The 21,398-nt window shown below is 37.4% G+C and overlaps 1 protein-coding gene, 1 long non-coding RNA gene and 1 other non-coding gene across 3 annotated transcripts; 1 reads left to right on the top strand and 2 right to left on the bottom strand.

Moving 5' to 3' along the window:
* Positions 1–201: 201 nt before the first annotated feature.
* Positions 202–17,724, bottom strand: LOC131335384 (protein REDUCED CHLOROPLAST COVERAGE 3). The gene is made up of 23 exons (XM_058370706.1): positions 17,263–17,724; positions 17,070–17,131; positions 16,747–16,839; positions 16,532–16,604; positions 12,668–12,970; positions 11,551–11,615; positions 10,581–10,712; positions 10,215–10,256; positions 9,582–10,118; positions 8,452–8,606; positions 7,219–7,729; positions 6,911–6,973; positions 6,723–6,824; positions 6,115–6,432; positions 5,942–6,034; positions 5,719–5,820; positions 5,519–5,623; positions 3,924–4,057; positions 3,519–3,702; positions 3,179–3,310; positions 2,939–3,051; positions 2,762–2,840; positions 202–2,236 (listed from the first exon to the last, which is right to left on the bottom strand). Exons 1-23 carry the CDS (start codon positions 17,330–17,332, stop codon positions 599–601), a joined length of 5,106 nt encoding a protein of 1,701 aa, XP_058226689.1. The 5' UTR covers positions 17,333–17,724; the 3' UTR covers positions 202–598.
* On the top strand, positions 3,318–3,663 carry LOC131335385 (uncharacterized). Its single transcript, XR_009202507.1, has 2 exons — positions 3,318–3,423; positions 3,491–3,663. It is a non-coding gene; the product is annotated as an uncharacterized LOC131335385 (long non-coding RNA).
* Positions 8,993–9,100, bottom strand: LOC131299345 (small nucleolar RNA snoR100). Its single transcript, XR_009190730.1, has one exon. It is a non-coding gene; the product is annotated as a small nucleolar RNA snoR100 (small nucleolar RNA).
* Positions 17,725–21,398: the final 3,674 nt, after the last annotated feature.

Below are 21,398 nucleotides of genomic sequence, written 5' to 3' on the forward strand. Positions count from 1 at the left end.
TAAATTCCGAATGAAGGCAGAGCACTTGTCCTGGTTTAGTGATAGGATAAAACAAAGGAAGAAACATGTTCTATGCTCATAGCCAAAAGAAAGTAAAATTTTCAACTTTCTCAATCTTGTTTTCTGCATCACACTAGTATTGGTAGCAAGGCAACAACACGAGTTTTGATTTCCTCTGATTGAAGAAAAATTACACGAGCATTAACAATAATTGCGGTGAACTTTATTCAATTAGGTTTCGAACATTCTGACAAAATTCTTCATTTCTCTGTGCGACTTCCAAACATCGCCTAAGAGAACAGAAGGAAAGGAGAGAAATAAATCGTTTGATGCAAACGATAGTATACAAAGATTTGAAATTTTATTAAAGAAAACAAAATCTTTCCACAAAGAAAACACTCATTTCTACATGCAATTATTAGAACATCTCAAGTTGGCATGGTTAAAAGTGAATGGCCTTCCCCCCCCTCCCCTAAACCAGTCCTCCGACGTATCTACATTGGTAGAATTGTCATGTTGAAGAGATCTCTGTCATAATCTGAACCGCATTTCATTGGGGAACATCAACCCTGTAACTTCCTTTCATCGTCCAACAAGGTCAACGGACTGAAGCACAAATTGATTGCTGATTGTACAACCCGCTTACCCCATTGGAAAACTGTTGTCGATTCCTTCTCCTCTTTGTAACAACTACAAATCCCTCACCATCTCCATTATTGTTCGTCTTCCCATCCGATGTTTTCTGCTGTTCATTATTCCCAGTTTCAGAAACTGAGTCCTCCTTACCTTCATTCCCATACAGAATTTTTATAATTGCACTGTCATTAGCAACCGCTTCTGATGAGTTTTCAGAATATTCAAACTTCTTCTTGTTAACTGCAGACTCCCTCGCGGGGTCCAGATTATTTTGAACTGATTTCACAATAAAGCTAAGCAGTATTTGCCTTGCTAGCTCTGACTTCTCTGCATCCGAACTGCTTTTCTTTGATCTTCCATCTTTAACTTCACTAGTACCTTTTTCATGAAGTTTCTCATCAGTATCAGAATTCGGACCACTTTTAACTTTTGGAACTTCGGTTGCTGCATTCGTTTGCCAAGCTCTTCCGGGCACAAATTCTGGTGCATTAGGGTTCATGATTTTTGGTCCACTTCTTTCTATAATGGGGCCTTGGTACTTCAAGAACCCATGTTTCATTTGGAAAGAATATAGAGGCGATTTCGGCCCACAGGTCACCCTTGCAGCGATTGGAGGGAACCCTACAGGATCTGCAAGCATGCCTTGGCTTGCTATTACATCGTAAACACTTGTTACAGGAACCGAGTTCAATGGCTGAGTTAACGGAAAGGTTCCTGGACTGAATGGTTGAGCTGCTGCAGAAAGCTTGCTCCCGTTCGTTTCAACAGGTTTTTCCTCATTGCTTGAGCTTGGAATCGCTTCAAGTTCTTCTGAGGAAGAATTTTCCAGCTCGTTTCCACTTTCAGTAACTTCTTTTGTGTTTTCATGATCCAGCATTGCTTTATCCACAACAAATATGTTGCTTTCACCCTCCTTTGTTGTCTGAGGAGGATTATTCCTGACTTCGGTATCAATTTCCTCAGTGATTTCTTCTACTTTCTCAACCATTGGTTTTATAACTGTTCCTGGAGGCGCCAACGCTACCTCTTTGTAGGAAACAGATTTCGAAGCCATGGTAGTGGAGACTTTGGAAACTGAGGGTGGGGAAATTCTGGAAACGGGAGTCTTTGCCTGCAATTTAGTTGAATCCCCTCCAGCATTTGAACTAAGAGACTTTGAATGCTTCAATGGAGATGATTCTGCTGAATTTGTCTTTGGCACGGCCTTTTGTCCTGGAAAAATCAACTCTTTCTTATAATACCCGTCACTGTAATTAGAGTATTCAGAGCGGTTGGTATTTAGCTTGGCAATATTAGGGCGTCTTCGGCTATAATTGCGGCCAGTGCCATTTCCAGCTCGTACTTTTGAGTTGGCTTCTTGCCATCCCTCATCAGAGTTTACTTCTTCAATACTTGCACTGAAATATGTGAGGTCGTGTTTAGTGTTATTATAACTGTCGGTTTCTTTAGGAAGGACCAATTCTGGCTTAGGTTCCTCTGTGTTGGTTTCTGCTAGTCTGATCACTGGCTTATCCTCGTCTTCTGCATTGCTATGAATCACACTGTTGATGGTTACTGCATCATGCTGCGAGTGTTGGGATTTGTCAATAGCCTGCAACACCTACAACATAAGGGACAAAAAGAGAAATAAGCATGGCATATCTTCAGTTTAAGAAAGTAGAGTTTAATTGCACTATTTTGAGGCAACTGTAGAAACAATACTGGGGTGTTCTCTTTTCATGTGACAATGTTCAAACATCAGAGAATCAGAAAACCAGTTTAAATTACAAAAGGTTGACGGTAGAGTTGGCAAATTTGCAATGGACTACACAATCAAACAGTTATTTCCTGGCATTCCTGCCCAAATTGCAGGCGAACTTTTTCTTATACTTTATAGCAGCCATGTTTGACTAATTTCTCATTGAACTTCTGCAAAGATTTGTAACAGAAAAAAAGTCATTTTTCTTCATCAAAATATCCTTTCTACTACATTTGTTCACAATTACAAATTTGATCAGATCATCTAAATTTTCTTTCTACTATATTTGTTCACAAGTACAAAATTGGGATCAGATAGTTTAACTGTGTCCCTAATTAAAGACAGATTCAGTTCGCTACTCTTAGAATGTAGAAACTATCTCATTACCTTTGAGCGCCGCTTCCTCTGTGCATCACCTCCCTTTGAATCCTGATCAGGGCTTATGTAGTCAAGGAGATCCGATACACTAAAAACAAAAAGAAAAAAAAGGTCAAACGTTTTGGTGTTTCCGAGAAATAATCACACTGCCTAAAACCAAGTAATTTGGGAATACCATATCAGTACCTAAGGTGGCCTTTGCTTGCTATGGATGCATCTGGCTTTGGAGTCCCATTTCGGGCTGCTTCTTGCTGCTCTAAGGCTTTTGACTCGAAATATTCAAGCCATGCAGCAGCATCCTGTATTATAGAAATTCATTTACAGGGAAAGCATAATGTATGTGTCAGTCAAGCATTGACACAATAAGACCAAAGTACAAAAGAAAAAGCAAGATGTAATATCTTTGATTCTTTATCGTATTGTCACCTGAGTACGAAGATCTTCTGGACCCAACTTGGCTTGAAGAATCTGTAGTGTAGTTTGTTCATGTTGCACACTAAGCGAATATGCTTCCATTAATGAAAGGGCTATTGCAATGGCATGATAGCTAGCAGCAGTCTGTCAGATGGATGAGACTCAAACGTTAAGTTCCAACAAGTATTTCGTCTTATGTTCTCTTCATGTATATGTATGTGTGGGTATGTTATACACAGGCACACACACAAATGCAAGTGCGCGCGCGCGCCACATAGAGAGAGAGAGAGAGAGAGAGAGAGAGAGAGAGAGAGAGAGAGAGAGAGAGAGAGAGAGAGAGAGAGAGAGAGACCTGTATGTGATCTGCACCTAATAATCTTTGATTGCATTTTAGGGCTTCATGGAGGTATCTGAGAGCAACATGAACATTTCCCATACCCTCTTCCATCATAGCAACATTAATGTAAGTTGCAGCTGTGTTTGGATGTGAGAGTCCACATGTAAAATGGAGGAGGAACAAAGCACGGTTGACATATCTGCCGAAAATAAGGGGATGGATGTGTCAAAAAAGGCTATTAATGGAAAGGATATAGCCAAAACAAAGTTCTCTTAACTCTACACATAAAAGAAACAACTCGTGTGTAAACCATTCATGTTATTACCCTAGATAGAGCAGAATGAAGGATTCCTGTAGATAACCCCAAAAAAATAGCTTTGGCAAATCAAACATAGGAACATGGATACAAAAGTCACTCACTTCAAAGCCAATTCAATGTGTTGTAGGCGATAGTAGAAAACAGAGAGATCTCCGTAGCTTTTCATTGTATCAGGGTGGTCAAGGCCAAGTTCCCTTTCGTTGATATCCAAGGCCTTGTGTTGGTATATTGTTGCCTACAAAAAGAGAAATTTGAAGCAAGATAAGTGTAGCAACCCCGCTACAAAATTTAAGTTTCAGAAAATTGGCCAAATGGCAGAATATCCAACCCTAGGAAACAAGTACCTATATAGAAAAATTCCTAAATTGAACAGACGACATACGACTTGCTTTATATGGTAATCACAGAGTCTAAGTTGTTCGGCACTTGAACATGCATGCTCTACAGTTTACTGTCGGATATACTACGAACCTAGGGTTTGACAAGCCCATAGAAATCTAAATCACTTTAGAATCACTAAAATCTTACTGTAGTTTGTAGTTTGTTTCTGGCATTTTACTATATACTGCATTCTAGTTTACTACAAGCATGTAGTTATTTCCTCATTAGCCTATGAATTGTTGTGTTGACTTCAACATATTTCACCCACTAGAGAGGTTATCTAATCTTCAAGTACCTAAGAGGCTAAGACAACTAAAGAATTTCGAAAAACTGTTCAATAAATGAAGAACAAAAAACAAGTACAAGGGATTTGGGGCAACGTTTTATGCTGTATAGGATTCAATAATTGGCACTCTTTGGGGCTCCTTTATAAAAGGTTTGAGGATAGTGTGGTATATAATAAGGGGAGATCCATACAAGCTAAAGGGGATTCTATTATTTGCAATGGCCAATGGAACTGGCGCAGGCCTAGGAATAGGGTTACCAGAAGTACCATGTCCCACTCCCCTCCAAATCTGCAAACAGAAATCTAGAAGGAACATTCAATTCAGTGGCTTCCATATGCTAGTGGGGTATTCACTGTAAAGTCTGCTTGGCATGCTATTAGGCATTAAAATCCAGTCCAGAGTGGTCTTTTATAGATTGGATGAAATAATAAACTGGTTTGTGCAGAGTGTGAAAGGAAGAAGTCGTATGGTTGGTAAGGAAGTGTTCATTGGCAGCATCAGAGTATTACTATGGTAAGAAAGTAACCAGACAATTTTTCAGAGTAGGGCTGAATTTAGGATCAGATTGTGGGGAAAATTATTTCTGGTATCAGGGACTACCTTAGCTCCTTGAGGAAGATTAAACCCTCTCAGATGGGCAAGTCCCTCTGATGCTTGGTCCTTGCCTAGTGGTGTAGTGCTAGCTACTAGGAGTGTTTTGTGTATGTTTTTTTTCTGCAGTTTGCCTTGTTTCTGTTCTGCATTTTTGGTGTTTGGGCTTGCTGTATGGTTTTTCTGGTCTTCCATAGCTGGAAAATCATAGGTTGGTGTTGGTAGGGCTTCTGAGTTTTTGTGGTGCTGGACAGTGTTGTAGTCTGAAGCGGTAGGAGTTTTTGTTTGGCCCCTTGGTAAAATGATGTACTTATCCACACACACAAAAACAACAACAAAAAACAAGCATTTGAAATTCGAAAAAGAAAAAGAAAAGCCCACTAATTACTTGGACAATACTGCTAGGATCCATCTCTAAGTATACAATATTATAGTACCTGATTGAAGTCTCCAGTGTGGTAAAGCACAACAGCTAATAGACTGTATGCGCTTGCCGTTGTTCGATGATAGGGACCACAAACAGCTATCATTTTTGCCAATGCCTTCAAATTCAGGGGTACAAAAAGTTGAGCTCAATTTTTTGCACTACTTAAGGAGATTTAAATAGCTTAGCAATCGGACTGGATGGCTTTAGTACCTTTGTTCCATAGTTCACAGCATCTTCTAGCTTTCCTTTATCCAGGGCAATCTTGGATGATTCCAATAGGGTCCGCCCATCGGCAGAAGAGCACCCCACATGCTGTAGATCAAAGTTCATATATGTTAGATATTTTGGAGAGAATGCTAGATATTTTGGAGAGAGAGAGAGAGAGAGAGAGAGAGAGAGAGAGAGAGAGAGAGAGAGAGAGAGAGGTTCATACTTTACACACAGGAACAATGCTGATAATATCAGATTTCCTAAATGGGTTTGGGCTGTCCATATCATAGTCTTTTGGTAGCAACTCCAAACCAACCTGGATTTAATGAAAAAACAAAATTATTTAGAATCTCAAATTTATGAGACCAGGATTGTGGGCAATAAAGCAGATGGTACCTTATGGCAAAGTCCTCGGAGAATCGATAACTTCCTCAAGTGTTGAAACTCATCTTGTAGCCTCCAGCCAAATCTTTTGGCTAGAAATGATTGCAACCACTTCAATTTGAGAATGTGATCATCAGCCAAGCTATGGTCGTTGTCTTCTATTCCGCTGCTCCCAAGCAAGAAATTCAAGCATGAGGCTACTGCAGTGGGCAAGTCTGCCACATTACCAACGGATGCAATTACGGCTTTAAGTACATGCTTGAAAGCTCGAGTAACCATCTCATGAATACAAAGTGACTGTATATGAGGAAGCTTCTCAGCAAGTTCAACCTGGTTTCAACAATGAGATCAGAGCTGCTATAGCTAATCTTTCATATTACATGGATCACAATCGAACACTAAAAACTTATGTTTCTTATAATCATCTAGCTTATCCAGACATACAGTTACTTAGGCTAAGTTTGCAACCAATAATAATTTCCCTCAAGAAGTAAGATATTCAGAAACAATATTTCAGGTTCCTACAATAGCAAGATGTTCTTTGACTGCCATGTCAACTGAGAGAGAGAGAGAGAGAGAGAGAGAGAGAGAGAGAGAGAGAGAGAGAGTATCTATCTCACCACACGACCCAAAGAACACATTTGCAGTCCTCTCAAATGCATGAAGTCAGTTAAAGTGCGCCCATCAACGGGAGAAAGTTCCAGCGATCCAAAGTCTGTTACCTAAATAAAACAGCAGATTTAGATTGGTGCTGGGACTACCGAAGAAATTTCAGTGTCAACAAACCAAATCAGACACTAACTATTACCAGCTTAGGCAATGCAATTTCGTCATAATACTTCTTTGCCATCTTGATGAGTTCATCTACTGACTGTTAGAAGAACATCATCCCATAGTTAGCATTCAAGCAAAATATCGATCGGTTCCGTTGCATGAGTAACAAACATTAATAGCAGTAGAACAACAATAACAAGGACATGGTCTTCACTAGTTAAACATTTAAATCAATGACCATTTTCCCTTTAGATTGTCTGAGCTTAATACTTGACTAATATAGCTAATAGCATGAAACTTCAAGTAGATGATGCCAGAATTCGAAGAGAGTTTCTTTCAGACCTTTAGATGAAGACCCGTTCCAGTTTCTTTCAAGCGCAAGAAAGATTCTTCAGAAAGTACTTTCTTCAACTCAGCCTCGCTGTTGGACTCGCCATTGTTTAGCTCCCCCATGCTGCTTCCAGCATTCAAGTTGCTGGTCCCGGAGTCAGTTTCCTCATCATCATCTATGTTACTCTCACCATTGGGTTTTTTTTCCCTCTTCTTCAGCATTTTAAACTGCTTCCCAAGTCCTTTAACCTCCAAATCTGCCTTACTATCACCCTCAGAGTTGTTAGAACTGTTATCACTAGGTGTTTCCTGCTTTTGTAAATGCTGGACCCAACAAGAACCAAGTTCCCATCTGATAGAGTTATCGGATGCCTCTGGCTTCTCATCTAAGTTCCTCAAGCTCTCCTCAACCACTCTGCGGGCCATACTTCTTGCAGTTTCAAGATCACCAAGTTTAGACTGAGGTGATTGCCCACTTCCAGACAATTCTGCTGTGCATGACTCATTAAGCAAAAGCCTCAAGCTGCAAAAAAAGTGGTATTCTCATTTAGCCCACCTTATTTGACTATATGACAAGGTTATAAAACAATCTGAGTAATTCCTAACTTAAGAAGCACAAATCACATATATTCTTCATAATACTCCCTCCGTCCCAATTTAATTGTCCACTATGGTTTTGCGTGCATTTTCAACAGCTTATATCTCTCAACATATATTGCTAAAAATATGCAATATGGATCTTGTTTGATAGAACTCAATTTTTTCTATAGAACAATGATTTCAAAAACATAAAACATAATATACGTTGAGAGATATAAGCTGTTGAAAATGCATACAAAACCGTAGTGGACACTTAAATAGGGACGTAGGGAGTAGTTAATAAGCCCAAGAGTGAACCCGCATCAGAAGGGTAAACCTGTTCTAGAGTGAACTCCCATTCTACGATATTAAGGACCTATGAGTTTTCAAACATGTGGTACGAGTGTATTAGGTGTGGATAAATCCAACAAGAACTCTATTAATTCTTTAACTACTCACATCATGAAATACATGCTAAACTGTGAGATGCAAATGCCCTGTTCCATGAGGCACTCTGATGCGAAAGAAGAGGAACTTAGAATAGAGGTTTATATCTGACAGAAACTAACGGTATTTTCTTTTCACAACCTTTCGAATCCTCAAAATCATTACGGCCCAACAAAGACATGTCTCTTGCATGAGGAAGTGTGGATTTTAGATCCTAACCTATTAATGTTGAGAGCATTTGCACCTCCATCGGGTTGATCATCAATTTCAATATCTTGAGCCATGAACTTTCTCCTCTTCACATCACCAACAACTTTTACAATTGCAGTATATCCACAATGTCGTACAACCACAACACCCAACGACGTTGTATCCTGCAAAAGTTTACTATGTTGCTTTAGTTATCCCGACGAGGGAAATAGTAGAAACAGGAAATTATCAACCAATTAAATAAATGGCACAAGTTGTATCTGAAAATGATGCCCACAGTTTCAGAGATCTCAACAACTTTTATGTCAATTCTTCCATTGCCTGTTTTCTTTCAATGCTCTTCCTGAAACCCTACCCTAATTGAATCTTTGATACAACAACAACAACAACATAACATAACCCATCTAGTCCCCAATCATTGGGGGTATGGGCGGGAGATGATTGGAGACAGACCTAACCTTTGGCAATATATGCACAAAGTGGCTACTCTCAGAATGCCACTAAAACAGTGGCCCCCCCTAAACCTCCAAGAACTGAGGAGCTACAAGGACGTTTTGTTGTAAAACCATGCCCCTAAATCAAAGCCAAATGGCATCAAAGAGGGCAGGCCTAGAGACCCAAATCAATTTATGTGCACATTATCATGCTTCCTTCATTGATAGTCCAGAGCATCGGTATGCACAATAATTGAATCTTTGACGCAACAAATAATTTTCCAGAACTACAATAAGTTTCGGAATTTAATCCAGAGTGTCCAAAATATCAAAAAAGAAGACGAAGAAGAGTGTACAATATATAGACTACATTCCATTGCTGCACAGCATACAACCTAATTATACCAAACACCAAACTTGAATTTCCAACCAAAAAAAGCCACAAAGAGTTGGGATAAGGCTTTTTTTTTTTTTTGACGTGAGTCATCCAGAAATGTGAGGGGAAGCCAATATTTTGTTTAGACAGTTACCAATATCTGGTAATTGTTCAGATCAGGTATCCAACTGCAATTGAGAGTAAAACTATGATAAAGAGGGGAGGAGGGTTGGGCTTAACCTCCCCATCTAAAGTTAACTTAACCAAGACATCAAGCCACACAAACAAATGAACAATTAGGATTGTGCAGCAGAGTGTAAAATACTTACACGAATAACTACACTCTCATCTGCAGTTAACCCTTTAAGTAAATTTCGTTGACCAACTTCCACAGCAGACATACTTGATGATTCATTGCCTATAACTTTTACTTCAGATTTTGAGCTTGCATCTGCAGCATCTCGCTGTACTGTAATAGACAAATCCCCCACACGACCGTCATGCAAGATTGAGCCTGACAGAAAATTTATTGACTCCTGTTGTGCCTTCGAAGTGGAATCTATTACTTGGCCTATGGCTGAAACAGCTTTAAGTGTAGCAACATCAACAAATAGGCTATGAAGTAAAAATGCTTTTCGGTCTCGGACAACCCTCTCCTCCTCCGTTTTGCAAGGAAGGCTTGCCAATATCGCAAACTCTGTGGCCCAAGGTCTACAATCGTATTCGCCATATCTCCCCTGACCCCCGCCATCGCCATCCCAAGTATCATCTTCCACTGGAAGGGGTAGGAAATTTGATGGAGTATCAGCAACAGGTTGAGGGACAAGCCAAGTGTTGGCACGAAAACCATACGGAAGGTTACCAAACTGAAAAGAAAAATTGTATCAAAAGCTTATCGACTACTACAAACATGATTACTAAATGCAACAGCATGCTTTTTGGATGTCAAACAAAAATCTCACCTTGTTATGTTCTACAAAAGCTTTCATCAAGGATTCATATGCCTGCACACAACACCATATTGTTAGCTACTAATTCAAGAGCCAATGGGGCCAACTTCCAACAAATAATAGCTTGAAGAAAGAGCATGCAAACTTAATCAAAGTGATGCTTTTGTAGACATAACAAAGAGGAAGGTTCAGCTGATGCATTGATCAGTTCACTCACCCAAATTGGTTTTTACAGTATAAGTTGGACAAAAATGAATTTGGTTTCTATTGATGGTTTTCAAATAGCAGAGGAATCTTTGTTTGAGAATGGGAGTGGAAGTGAGAATATAGCATCCAATGTGATAGCAGCAAATGAACTGAGAAGTTACAAATACTTGCATTGGCGAAAGCTCGGCTGAGCTGCTGCAGAAGATCCACTAGGGAGTGGCTTTGTAGAGATTGTTTTCCCCTTGTGTAGAACCCTTTTGCTGATGCGAGTACTTGTATGAGCTTCCCATTGCAGATCTTAATCTACCCAAGTGAAAGTGAAGCAGATGATTATCCATTGTAGTTAATGCAGTAAGGAAAATTATGGAGAGAGAGAGAGAGAGAGAGAGAGAGAGAGAGAGAGAGAGAGAGAGAGAGAGAGAGAGAGAGAATAGCTCAACCAATTACTAATTAACTGAATAAATTTGAATACCATGCAGGGCAGAATTACTATCATTTATTGAGCCTTCTTATTGGAAAATTTTAAGCATCATAATGTAAGAAAAAAGAAAACAACTGCATATGGTCATGCATTTTTCTGCGCAGCTTCTTCGCCGCAAGAAGAACACAAATTTCCTTAATATGCCATATATTATGCAGACAATGATAGGCGATTTTTTTACGACCACCTCAGAAAATGGAAGACCATTGCACACGTTCCTTACAGGTTTTTCTCTGAGCTTCACTGCCTTCTTTTTTTTTTAGCCATCGGTAGCATTAGTGGTTAGTTACTTAGATTACAACAGCAGGCCGAACATAGCACCATTTACTCGAACCTGAGACCTCTCCCATGGACACTTAGACCCCTCTCCATGCTGCTGGGTCAAAAGGTCCATTGGCAAGTGAACCTCACCGCTCAAAAAGAGTCAATCGTGTTGTCCATCCCTTTTAAAGAATTTGCAGTCATTTTCATTCTTACAGGGCACCAGTTTTGTTATTTTCATTCCCTTGTTGTCATCAAACAAAGAATGAGACGGGAGGTGTCTTCACAATTAGGCAGAAACATTGGGGCCTACATGATATTATACAGAATTCCAAAGCACATAAAAAATCCTGGAACAGGGGGCAATCAGCAATCACAGAAAAGGAAAAAGAATAGCACCTGCAGTTCAAAATAATCACCATTCTGCCCCTCTTCACCTTTTGCCTGTTCCACTCTCTTCACATCTGAATATAGCCAGAGAAGGAAACTTGGGGCTTCAAATCACTATGATCACTATCCTAAACCAATTGCTGTCCCTATTTTTTAAGGATAATTCTACTCACATACACCTCAAATACACTGTATAATTTTTTAAGCATGTGGAGTTTCTCAACCTATTTTTCTGAGACGTTCAGTTTTTAGGTCTTCATATCCATCTTATTAATGCAATATATCACGTCGTTCGTACATAGGTAGCAATTTGGAAAAAAAAAAATTCTAGCTTGAAAAAATAAGAAAAATAATTTTTGCACTCCTCTTTTATCCTCATCCATTTTTCATTTTTATTCTGGTGAAATTTCCAAATATCCTTGCTTCTGAATTCATTTTTCCACGGAATTTTTGATATTTCATGTGCATAAAGACATGAAAAAGAGTGCAAGAGGATAAAAGAGAGAAGTGCAAAAATTATTTCTCAAAATTGTATCTTTTCTCAAAATCAAGCACATGTTTTACATGAATAATTTACATATCGAGCCCATATATTGAACGGTTTGCACCACGATTATCAATTGAGAATAAATTATTTGCACCGTCGGTGTAAAAAGTTCACTTTTCTACCATTGCCATTGTGGGTCTCACTGTTCACTGTGTGTTAATTGTTGATATGGATCGTTCATCTTCCAGGGCCCACAACGTATGTAATACATCCACAGCTTGTTCGGGCATTGATAAATATATGAAATTTTCAATTTTGTTTTGTAAATGGACGGTCATGTACAGTTTAACTTTAAAATTCTTAACAGTCCATTTTATGAACCAAAATTCAAATTTTGATACACATATTAATGACTGATCAAGTGGATGTATTACGAGCCATACAAAATGAACGGTTCAGATAACAACAATACACGAAAGCGAGGCCCACAAGGCAGGGTGGTGGAAAGGTGGACTTTTACACCGCGGGGTGTAAAAATTTTATTTTCTTATCAAAATAGACGTGTGTATGCGTAGCACGACTCATTTTTTTAATCCTTTCGAAATGCAAGCGAAGGAAAAGAGTAAAAAAAAAACTCACGTAGTATTGGAGGAGAGAGGTGAGAGAAAGAGAAGAACTCGTAGAAATCAGACAGCTTCGGGATCGGATGAATCGCCGCCATCTCGTAGCCCTCCGATACCGGCGAGGCCAGAGGCTCCGACGACGGCGGTCTAACTTCGCCATTGGAAGGAGGAGACTGCGTGCCGCCAGCGTGGGCCCTGGTCTTCTTGGCTCGACCTTCGACGGCGCCGCACTTGGGCTTGGCGAATCGGGTGGTGCACGCGACGATGTCCAGCAGCCTCCGTACGTGCGCCAACGACTGGGACTGCTCCGTGTAGTCCTCTGAAAACGTCAGTGGTATTTTTGTGTGAATAAAGAGGAGTTGTTGGGCAAAATAGACATTTTGTAAATTCTTGTAGCAACTCTACGAAATAAGTACGAACTCGTACGTATTTTCGTATGTCAAGTTAAAAGTAAATTCATGATAAAAAAGAAGTTTAAAAAGTAAATTATAAAAACCATAATGGGTACTCCTAATTGATTTTCATTAGATCTAAATAATTTAAGAAATGAGAGAAGAATAAACTAAGACCCAATTCCGTTAAATTTTTTATTTTTTAAGTATTTATTTTCTGTTTTACGAGACGAATCATTATCTTACAATACATTACCTTAATTCAAAAAATCAGCACTTATTCAAAAAATTAAATATAAGTAGGAGTACTTATTTCCCTTAGCGAAACGAGTAAGGATTTTAAATCGGGAGAAAATAAAATAAATACGGGATACCATCATTACCTTAATTCAAAAAATCAGTACTTATTCAAAAAATTAAATATAAGTAGGAGTACTTATTTCCCTTAGCGAAACGAGTAAGGATTTTAAATCGGGAGAAAATAAAATAAATACGGGATACCATCAAATCAGGGGAAAATATTAGTACAATTTTCTATTACCTCCGTCCCAATTTAATTGTCACTTTTAGGAGTTCATGTCACTTTTCAATTGATTATATCTTGTAATTTATACTCATATTTTAAGTGATTTTGAAAATATTGTATTATAAAACAAATCGAGATCTATCAAACAAGATCCATATTGAATACTCCCTCCGTCCCTTTTTTTGTGTCTAGTATTCCATTTTGGGCTGTCCCTTAATAAGTGTCCATTTTGTAAAGTTAGGGGGGTAAAAGTTGATGTATTGTCTATTTTGTCCCTAAAAATAGATTTTATTTTGAAAAGTTAGTGAGTAAAAATGTAATGATGATGGGTAAGTAAGGAAAGTAGAGGAAAAAGTTGATGTGAAAGGTGTAATGATGATGTCTTTTTAATAAGTTAGAGTTACGAAGCAGGACACTTAAAAAGGGACGGAGGGAGTATAAAATTCATTACTAATTTAAAGATATAACTAATTTTTTTATCTAGTTAGAATAGAACTAAGACGAATAAATTGAGACGGAGGGAGTATTTGTTTGAATCATAAACTTTTCCCAGTAAAATAATCAGAAAAACAACTTACTCATTTAATTTATTTATTTCTCTTGGTTTAAGTAAGCATCGGAACCCAAACTCCATTTAATTTAGAAGAGATAAGGAGAACGTACATGACATAAACACTGACAATGCTCCCCTTCCAAAAAAAAACGATTCTCAATAAAATTTTGTCTTTTTATATTACTAAAAAATATAACTTCGTTTGCCATTTTAGTTTTGTTTTTCAATCATTACCCTACTTCTTTCTCCAATCATTATCCTATTTTTTTCAATTATTACTTTCACATCTCTCTTTATTTCTCTCCAATCATTACCCATATCTTCAATCATTACTCTATTTTTCTCTCCACCCACTACCAAAACTAAACTAAACTAAACTCTCAACCAAATACAACCAACATATGTCACCCTTTGGAACATGCGAACAGCCATTTATGTATGCATCATAAAATCTAATAATAAAGTACCCTTTTGTTCAACAAAAACAAAATAAAACCTAATACAAAGGAAATTGATTTTTGCATTCTTATTTAATCCGTATGCACTGTTTTCTTCATCTTTATTCACATGAAGTTACAAGATTACCCTTTATGAGTGAAGAGCTTAATGATCAGAAAGTAAGGGCAATTTTGTAATGTCACATGAATAAAGACAAAAACAAAACAAAAAATGAGTGCACGTGGATAAAAGCGGAGTGCAAAAATCACCCCTCCATAAAGTTGTTGACGTTATGCTTGTGAATAGGCCTCATTGTCTTTCAACTGGTCATGCAACCTGTAAGCCAATAAAGGGTAATGCCAAGAAAGAGAAATGAAGGAAAAAATAAGTAATTACATGAACCAAATGATACAAGTGGTGGGCTGGTGGTGGTCGTCACTTCAACGATTTTAAATAATCGCTCGTTATAATTATTTTATTTTTTTATTGCAGAATTATGCAAATTCGTCAACTCTAAATCTTTAATACAAAAGAATTAGATAGTAGATTCTTAATACAATAAGACGGTCAGAGGAAATAATTCAAGACTTGTTTTATATTATATAACATAACTTTTAGAATTTTTAAAAGATCAAAAACTACACGACATGAAAAGTTGACATTCTTGTTAATCTGTTTTCAGACGTCCTAACATTTTAGGTTCGAATAAGAGGTCATATTATAGTGACGTGCGACATTTATTATCACCAATTATATACATTTTCACCCCCTTTGGGTTGAAATCCTAGCTCTATTAGAGCGTACAGTATACAACCACCAACCCAATTCTTGTTCGATACATGATAGGGACCCCTTCACTAAAGTTTATTGGTGGAATACTCGAGCAATGGTCTTTGTTACATTAGCTGTGCTTTAAATGTTTAGTATTAAAAGGGAATTTTCATTTACCATCCATACTCCCTTTGTTTTTATTCATATGAATTTATTACTATACTAGCCTTTTCTGTGTAAAAAAAGAACTAATGAAAGGGTAAAATGGTAACTTTGCGCTAGGGAAAAAAAAATGTGTGGAGGATACGTATCATAATGTATAATTGTCTTATACGGCATTAAAGCGCAAAATCTGTTATATCTTTGAATAGAACAGATAGCTGCTGTAAATGTGTACTCTACCAAAGCCAACCTGGAAAAAGAGATCCTTTATATTAATGGCACAATGACCAGAGATTGCATGGGATCTCAACAGATAACACTAGATTAAATGCTCCAATCCCCACTCTTTCTTGGCTATATTCAGATTTAAGCATGATAATTTTACATAATATGATAGGGGTATACGATTTTATCGGATTAATAGCGATGAAATTAATAATACCAAATACCTCATAGTAGTTTCATGATACACTTTGTGAGATTTTATACGTTATGTATGTTTATTTCGATTGGTTGTATACGGACCAGCATTCTCCTAATGCCTTCTTTCTAATATAATCATATTTACTTTTCAAAAAAACGTTTATTATATCTCGATTGGGTATGTACATCCTTTGAATACATAATCCAATCCGATGCTCATACGCCGTCAAACAAACAGGTCCGTAACCCAAAAATACGTAGGAGTACAAAAATAAGTTAGGACAAAATCCCAAACAAAGAAAAAATTATAACCGAGGGATTTGGCCAAGTGGGAATGAGAAAACAATAAGTGTTTGTCCTCCATGAGGTCGCATGTTCAAATTTCATGGAGGCCAAAACATTTCAAAACATTTGGGCCAGTTTGCCTGATCGTTAACTTCAAGGCCCTGGATTTAATCGAGACGTGCGCAAACTGATCTGGACATCCGATTATTATAAAAAAAAAGAGGAAAAGAAGAATTATTAATGGCACAAGACCCACAAGCCTGTGGTTGTAGACATTTGAGCACATAGTGAGCATATAGTTATAGATGTAGGTACAGAAGAATAACCTACCTTCAACCATCCTCAGCAAACATGGCTTCAATGAAACAACCTCCAACCTATCATTCAACCTCTGTCCTTTAACCTGTACAAAAAAAAAATCACAAAAAGAATTTTGCTAAAAACAGCCCGGACTGGAAGGTAAGGCATACTATTGACATTAATCTGAAAGCAACAAAAGGAATATTAATCTGTTTGTTTGCTGAGAAAATTCTGAGAATAATTACCTCATGGGTTAAAGAATAGTTAGTGAGGTGGCATGTTTCCACATTGACTGCTAGTAGCCTCCTCACATCAAGAATCTTGTCAGTTGAGATACCCTTCAATTACAGGAAAAAATTTAAATCAGTCTAGGAGTTCAATTAAGAAGCTTAAACTACAGTAACAAATGCTGAATTTCCGCCTCTCCGGTTGCGGGGCAAGGATGCGTACATTCAATCCTTTTTCCGAATCTGCGGTAACGAGAGTATCGTGCACAGGGTGGAATTATTGGGCAAACGCCATTTTCCCATAAGAATCCACGCCTAGCTATCTAGAGAGAGAAAAATACCTTGAGGACAACTTGTGTTTCATATGGTGTGGTGACAGTGATGTCAACAACATTAGGTACAACTGCAAGTCGGGAAAAAATCAAATTATGTCTCTCAGTTAGATACAAATTTCACAATAACCAGACAAGAACAAAGTGGAAAATAAAACTGAATAATGATATATATGTATATATGAAATTATGGGTGCCAAACCTTTCTCTTCTTTCTTCTTCTTCTCTGCCTTGGCCTTATTGCCCTTTGCTCTGCCTGATTTTGGGGCCATTTTCTTCTGTTTTTTTCGCTTTAAATGGGCTTCTTTGGAGGCAAATTCAAAAACCCATTTCAGATATCATTTCCAATATAAGTTAGATTCAAGCAAAATTAAGTGAAGCCAATGATGATGGTCAAGAAATTGTGAACCATATACAAGGAGATATGAAGGGAGAGTGTAGAGAGGAAACAAAGGGAAAAGAGAATGAAAAGGGGGGATTCAAACCAAGAGGAGCTTTTAGGGGATAGGAAATTTTGTGAGGGATTTTGAAGAAGATAGGATAAGGGCTTGGGTTTTACCCCCTAGAATGGATTTGTGGGAAATCCTGGCCTCTCCTTCCTGCTTGCCTGATTTTCTCTCTCTCTCTCTCTCTTGTGACACAATACATGTGAATATGTGATGCCCCTTTTAAGATCAAGAACAGTACATGCAAGCGACAAAAACAAAATCTGTGGGGTAAGGAGGTGACCGTTGAGTTTGTGACACGTGGCAGGTAGGTTATGGGTTCACCAGTGTAACCAAGGCTGGTCTCTGAGAAATCATTAGGGCGGGCACCGGTGCTGCAAGCCTTTTGCCACCGTACATTATTGTGAGATCTTCATATTTAGTGTCGAATCCCATAGCCTCAGAAGCATTGTTTAATTATTCCTGGTTTTTTACTTTGTAAAAAAACGATTTTAAGAGCACAATTCTAAAATAATTGTATTTGTAGCTGTTCGATCAATACTTATGGATCTACATACATTGAAAGGCGTCATGCTCAGTCGTGCTCATAATCGTGTTTTATGCTTGTACTTTGTAGTGACTTTTTGTTAGGAAAATAATTGGGATACGAATTTTCAGACACAAAATGGTGTTTTCAATGTTTGCTTGTATATTGGGCCCGTGGCGAACATAAATCTGTTTTTTATTTTTTAGCTTGGGAGGGGGAAGAGGAGATTATTTGGATAAGTATGGTAATTTAGAGTACAAGGGGTAAAGTATAATTGTTAAGCATTTGGAGGGGCCAAGATGCTATAAAATCTCTTGTAAACATCATAAAATATCACTAAAGATAAGTAGACTACTTTTTTACACTACATAGTTACACTACATCTTATTTGGAACCTATTTTGAGTCCCAAAAAAATTCAAAAAAATACCGATAAATTTTAAAATATTGTTTTATGGGGTCCTATAAAAAATTAGTTCCAATGATTGTCGGTAAGTACTACTTTTGGATTCATAGGTGTGAAATTGCTTAATTGTGCAGTTTCGCCACTACGAATCTAGAAATAATACTTACCAATATCCGTTAAAGCTAATTTTTTACAGAGCCCCATAAAATAATATTTTAGAATTTATGAATATTTTTCTAGATTTTTCTGAAACTTGAAATGAGCTCCACATAAAATGTAATGTAACTTGTAGTGTAACTATGTAATGTATGTAGCATCTCTCAATATCTATACAGAGAGAAGCTTATTTACGGCACTAAAGATAGGTACACTATCTTTTTACACTACATAGTTACACTACATCTTATGTAGAACCTATTTTGAGTCCCAAAAAAATCCAAAAAAATACCAATAAATTTTAAAATATTGTTTTATGGGGTCCTATAAAAAATTAGCTCCAATGAATGTCGGTAAGTACTACTTTTGGATTCATAGATGTGAAATTGTTTAATTGCGCAGTTTCACCATTACTAATCTAGAAATAATACTTACCAATATCCGTTGAAGCTAATTTTTTACAGAACCCCATAATATAATATTTTAGAATTTATGAATATTTTTCTGAATTTTTTTTGAAACCTGAAATGAGCTCCATATAAAATGTAGTGTAACGCGTAGTGTAACTATGTAGTGTATGTAGCATCTCTCAATATCTATACAGAGAGAAGCTTATTTACGGCACTAAAGATAGGTACACTATCTTTTTACACTACATAGTTATACTACATCTTATATGGAACCTATTTTGAGTCCCAAAAAAATCCAAAAAAATCCCAATAAATTTTAAAATATTGTTTCATGGGGTCCTATAAAAAATTAGCTCCAATGAATGTCGGTAAGTACTACTTTTGGATTCATAAAGGTGAAATTGCTTAATTGCGCAGTTTCACCATTACGAATCTAGAAATAATACTTACCAATATCCGTTGAAGCTAATTTTTTACAGAGCCCCATAATATAATATTTAAAAATTTATGAATATTTTTTTAAATTTTTTTGAAACCTGAAATGAGCTCCATATAAAATGTAGTGTAACGCGTAGCGTAACTATGTAGTGTATGTAGCATCTCTTTATTTACGGAGCTGTTGCAAAACGGCTCTTTACGGAGCTGAGTGATCTCAGTCGTTCGTTTCGGCAATCAATGATCTGGATTTTAAAAAAATTATTTGCTAGAATAGTTTAACTATTCACGCAAATATATATATATTTTTAAATCCGATCCGTCCAAAACATTTTTGGACACGCGCGATTAAGCACTGTAAACAAAGTTTACGAGTTTGCTTTGTAAAGAAGTTTTTCTCTTAAATGTAGGTGGTCAATGAAAATTTACCGACATTAATTTGGAAGGGTGAGGGATTTTGTTCCTTGAAGTTTCTTTTGGCTTAAAAAGTATCTTCTCTCCTTGTGACGAACGGAAGAAGATAGTTTATTGGTTAGATAAACCATTTTATTGGTTAGAAGGTGTTTGGCAGAACCCTAGTTTGCATTCTAGATTCTTAAAAATCTATTTTTAAATGGTTGGATGTGAATTGTGAAATATATTTTCAAAATGCGTTTTTCTCAATGCAGAGTGTCAAGAATGAGAATTTGAGGAACTCCTTGACCTAGTGAAATTCGTATGATGAGCAGCTCACTTGCCAAATGATTGTCGGGGTTTCGCAATTCCTCTTCATCGGCTTGTGTTCGAACTTAGCGATCTCATACTTGTTCCCTAAAAAAAAGACACAATGATTCTTTTTTAGGGCTATATTAGAAATGATGTAAGAGAGGAGACAAAAAAGAAACCGTAAGGCAATTAAAAATTGTGACTTTTCCTACATCTTGAACACTTGAACACTTCTTGATGGTGTGTTGGGGCTAGGGTTAGATGGGTTAGGGATTTTTTTTTTTTTCTGTTTCTGTTTTGTTTTTCTTTTTTTGCTGGTTTGTCCAGCTTACCGGCTGGGTTCTCCAGTCCGAGTCTGTATCGGTCTGGTTTCGCTAGATCCGATGAGTGTTGGTGGTGGGAAAATAAGTCTCCATGGTTTGGAGTTTGGTTCGTTGTGGTTCGTTGGGTTTCTCGGTGGTGGTTCTCAGTTGCTGTGGTTGCTTCGTCTGTCGCGGTGCTGGTCCACGGTCGTGTTGCTGTCCAGATTCCATTTGCGCCTCATCGGGTTTGAACTGGGGTCCGTTAGGATTCTCTACTACCTGGACCTAGATTGGTTCCTAATCTAGGCGTTTCGTCGGTCTTGCGCTTTTGCAAGGGGTGTCTGTGTCGAAGTCTTGGTAGTTTTGGTTCATTCTTGTATCTTTAATGGAGTCTGTATTGCCTTCGGGCTTGTTATGAAATGAATTTGACATTTTCAAAAAAAAAAAAAAAACACTTCTTGATTGCTTCGTGAGTTTTCTTACCATCTCTACAAAGAAGATAAGAGAAAATGAAGTTATTTACATCTTGCAACGAGGCTTCAACCAAACACATCACACTTAGTAAGAGAATCAACCATTTGAACTACCATACGAGTAAATTTTTAATGATTTATGTAGCTATCAAAGTTTAAAATATTTCATTGGTTGTTTTCTCCATCAAGAACATTAAAATTCTAACATTCTAACACTTGCTTGCGACATGTATCTCCTAAGATTCCCATTGGATTTTTTTTTTTTGGTTAATTCCCATTGGATGTTAACTTGTCCTTATTTAGCTATATTTTGATTATTTTCCAAGATTCCTTTCCTTGTTTTAGATTCTTCTCTCAAGTTCAAAGTGTGATGAAACTTTTGTAAAAAAACAACGAGTTGGTGAGACTTTTTAGCCCAATGAGTTTCGCGTGGGTATGAAAAAACATCGAAAAAGAATTGGGGACAATGATATTCACACA

This window comes from Rhododendron vialii, chromosome 8a (genome assembly GCF_030253575.1).
Source record: "Rhododendron vialii isolate Sample 1 chromosome 8a, ASM3025357v1".
Lineage (NCBI taxonomy): Eukaryota > Viridiplantae > Streptophyta > Magnoliopsida > Ericales > Ericaceae > Rhododendron > Rhododendron vialii.

What these genes read in the sequence shown, in the direction of transcription:
- LOC131335384 (XM_058370706.1), bottom strand. Translation starts at nt 17,332, where the DNA reads ATGGCCCCAAAATCAGGCAGAGCAAAGGGCAATAAGGCCAAGGCAGAG. An exon ending in ACACTGGAGACTTCAATCAG is followed by an intron (nt 4,058 to 5,518) that starts GTACTATAATAT and finishes CTCTTTTTGTAG; the next exon opens with GCAACAATATACCAACACAA. An exon ending in CACATTGAATTGGCTTTGAA is followed by an intron (nt 3,703 to 3,923) that starts GTGAGTGACTTT and finishes TATTTTCGGCAG; the next exon opens with ATATGTCAACCGTGCTTTGT.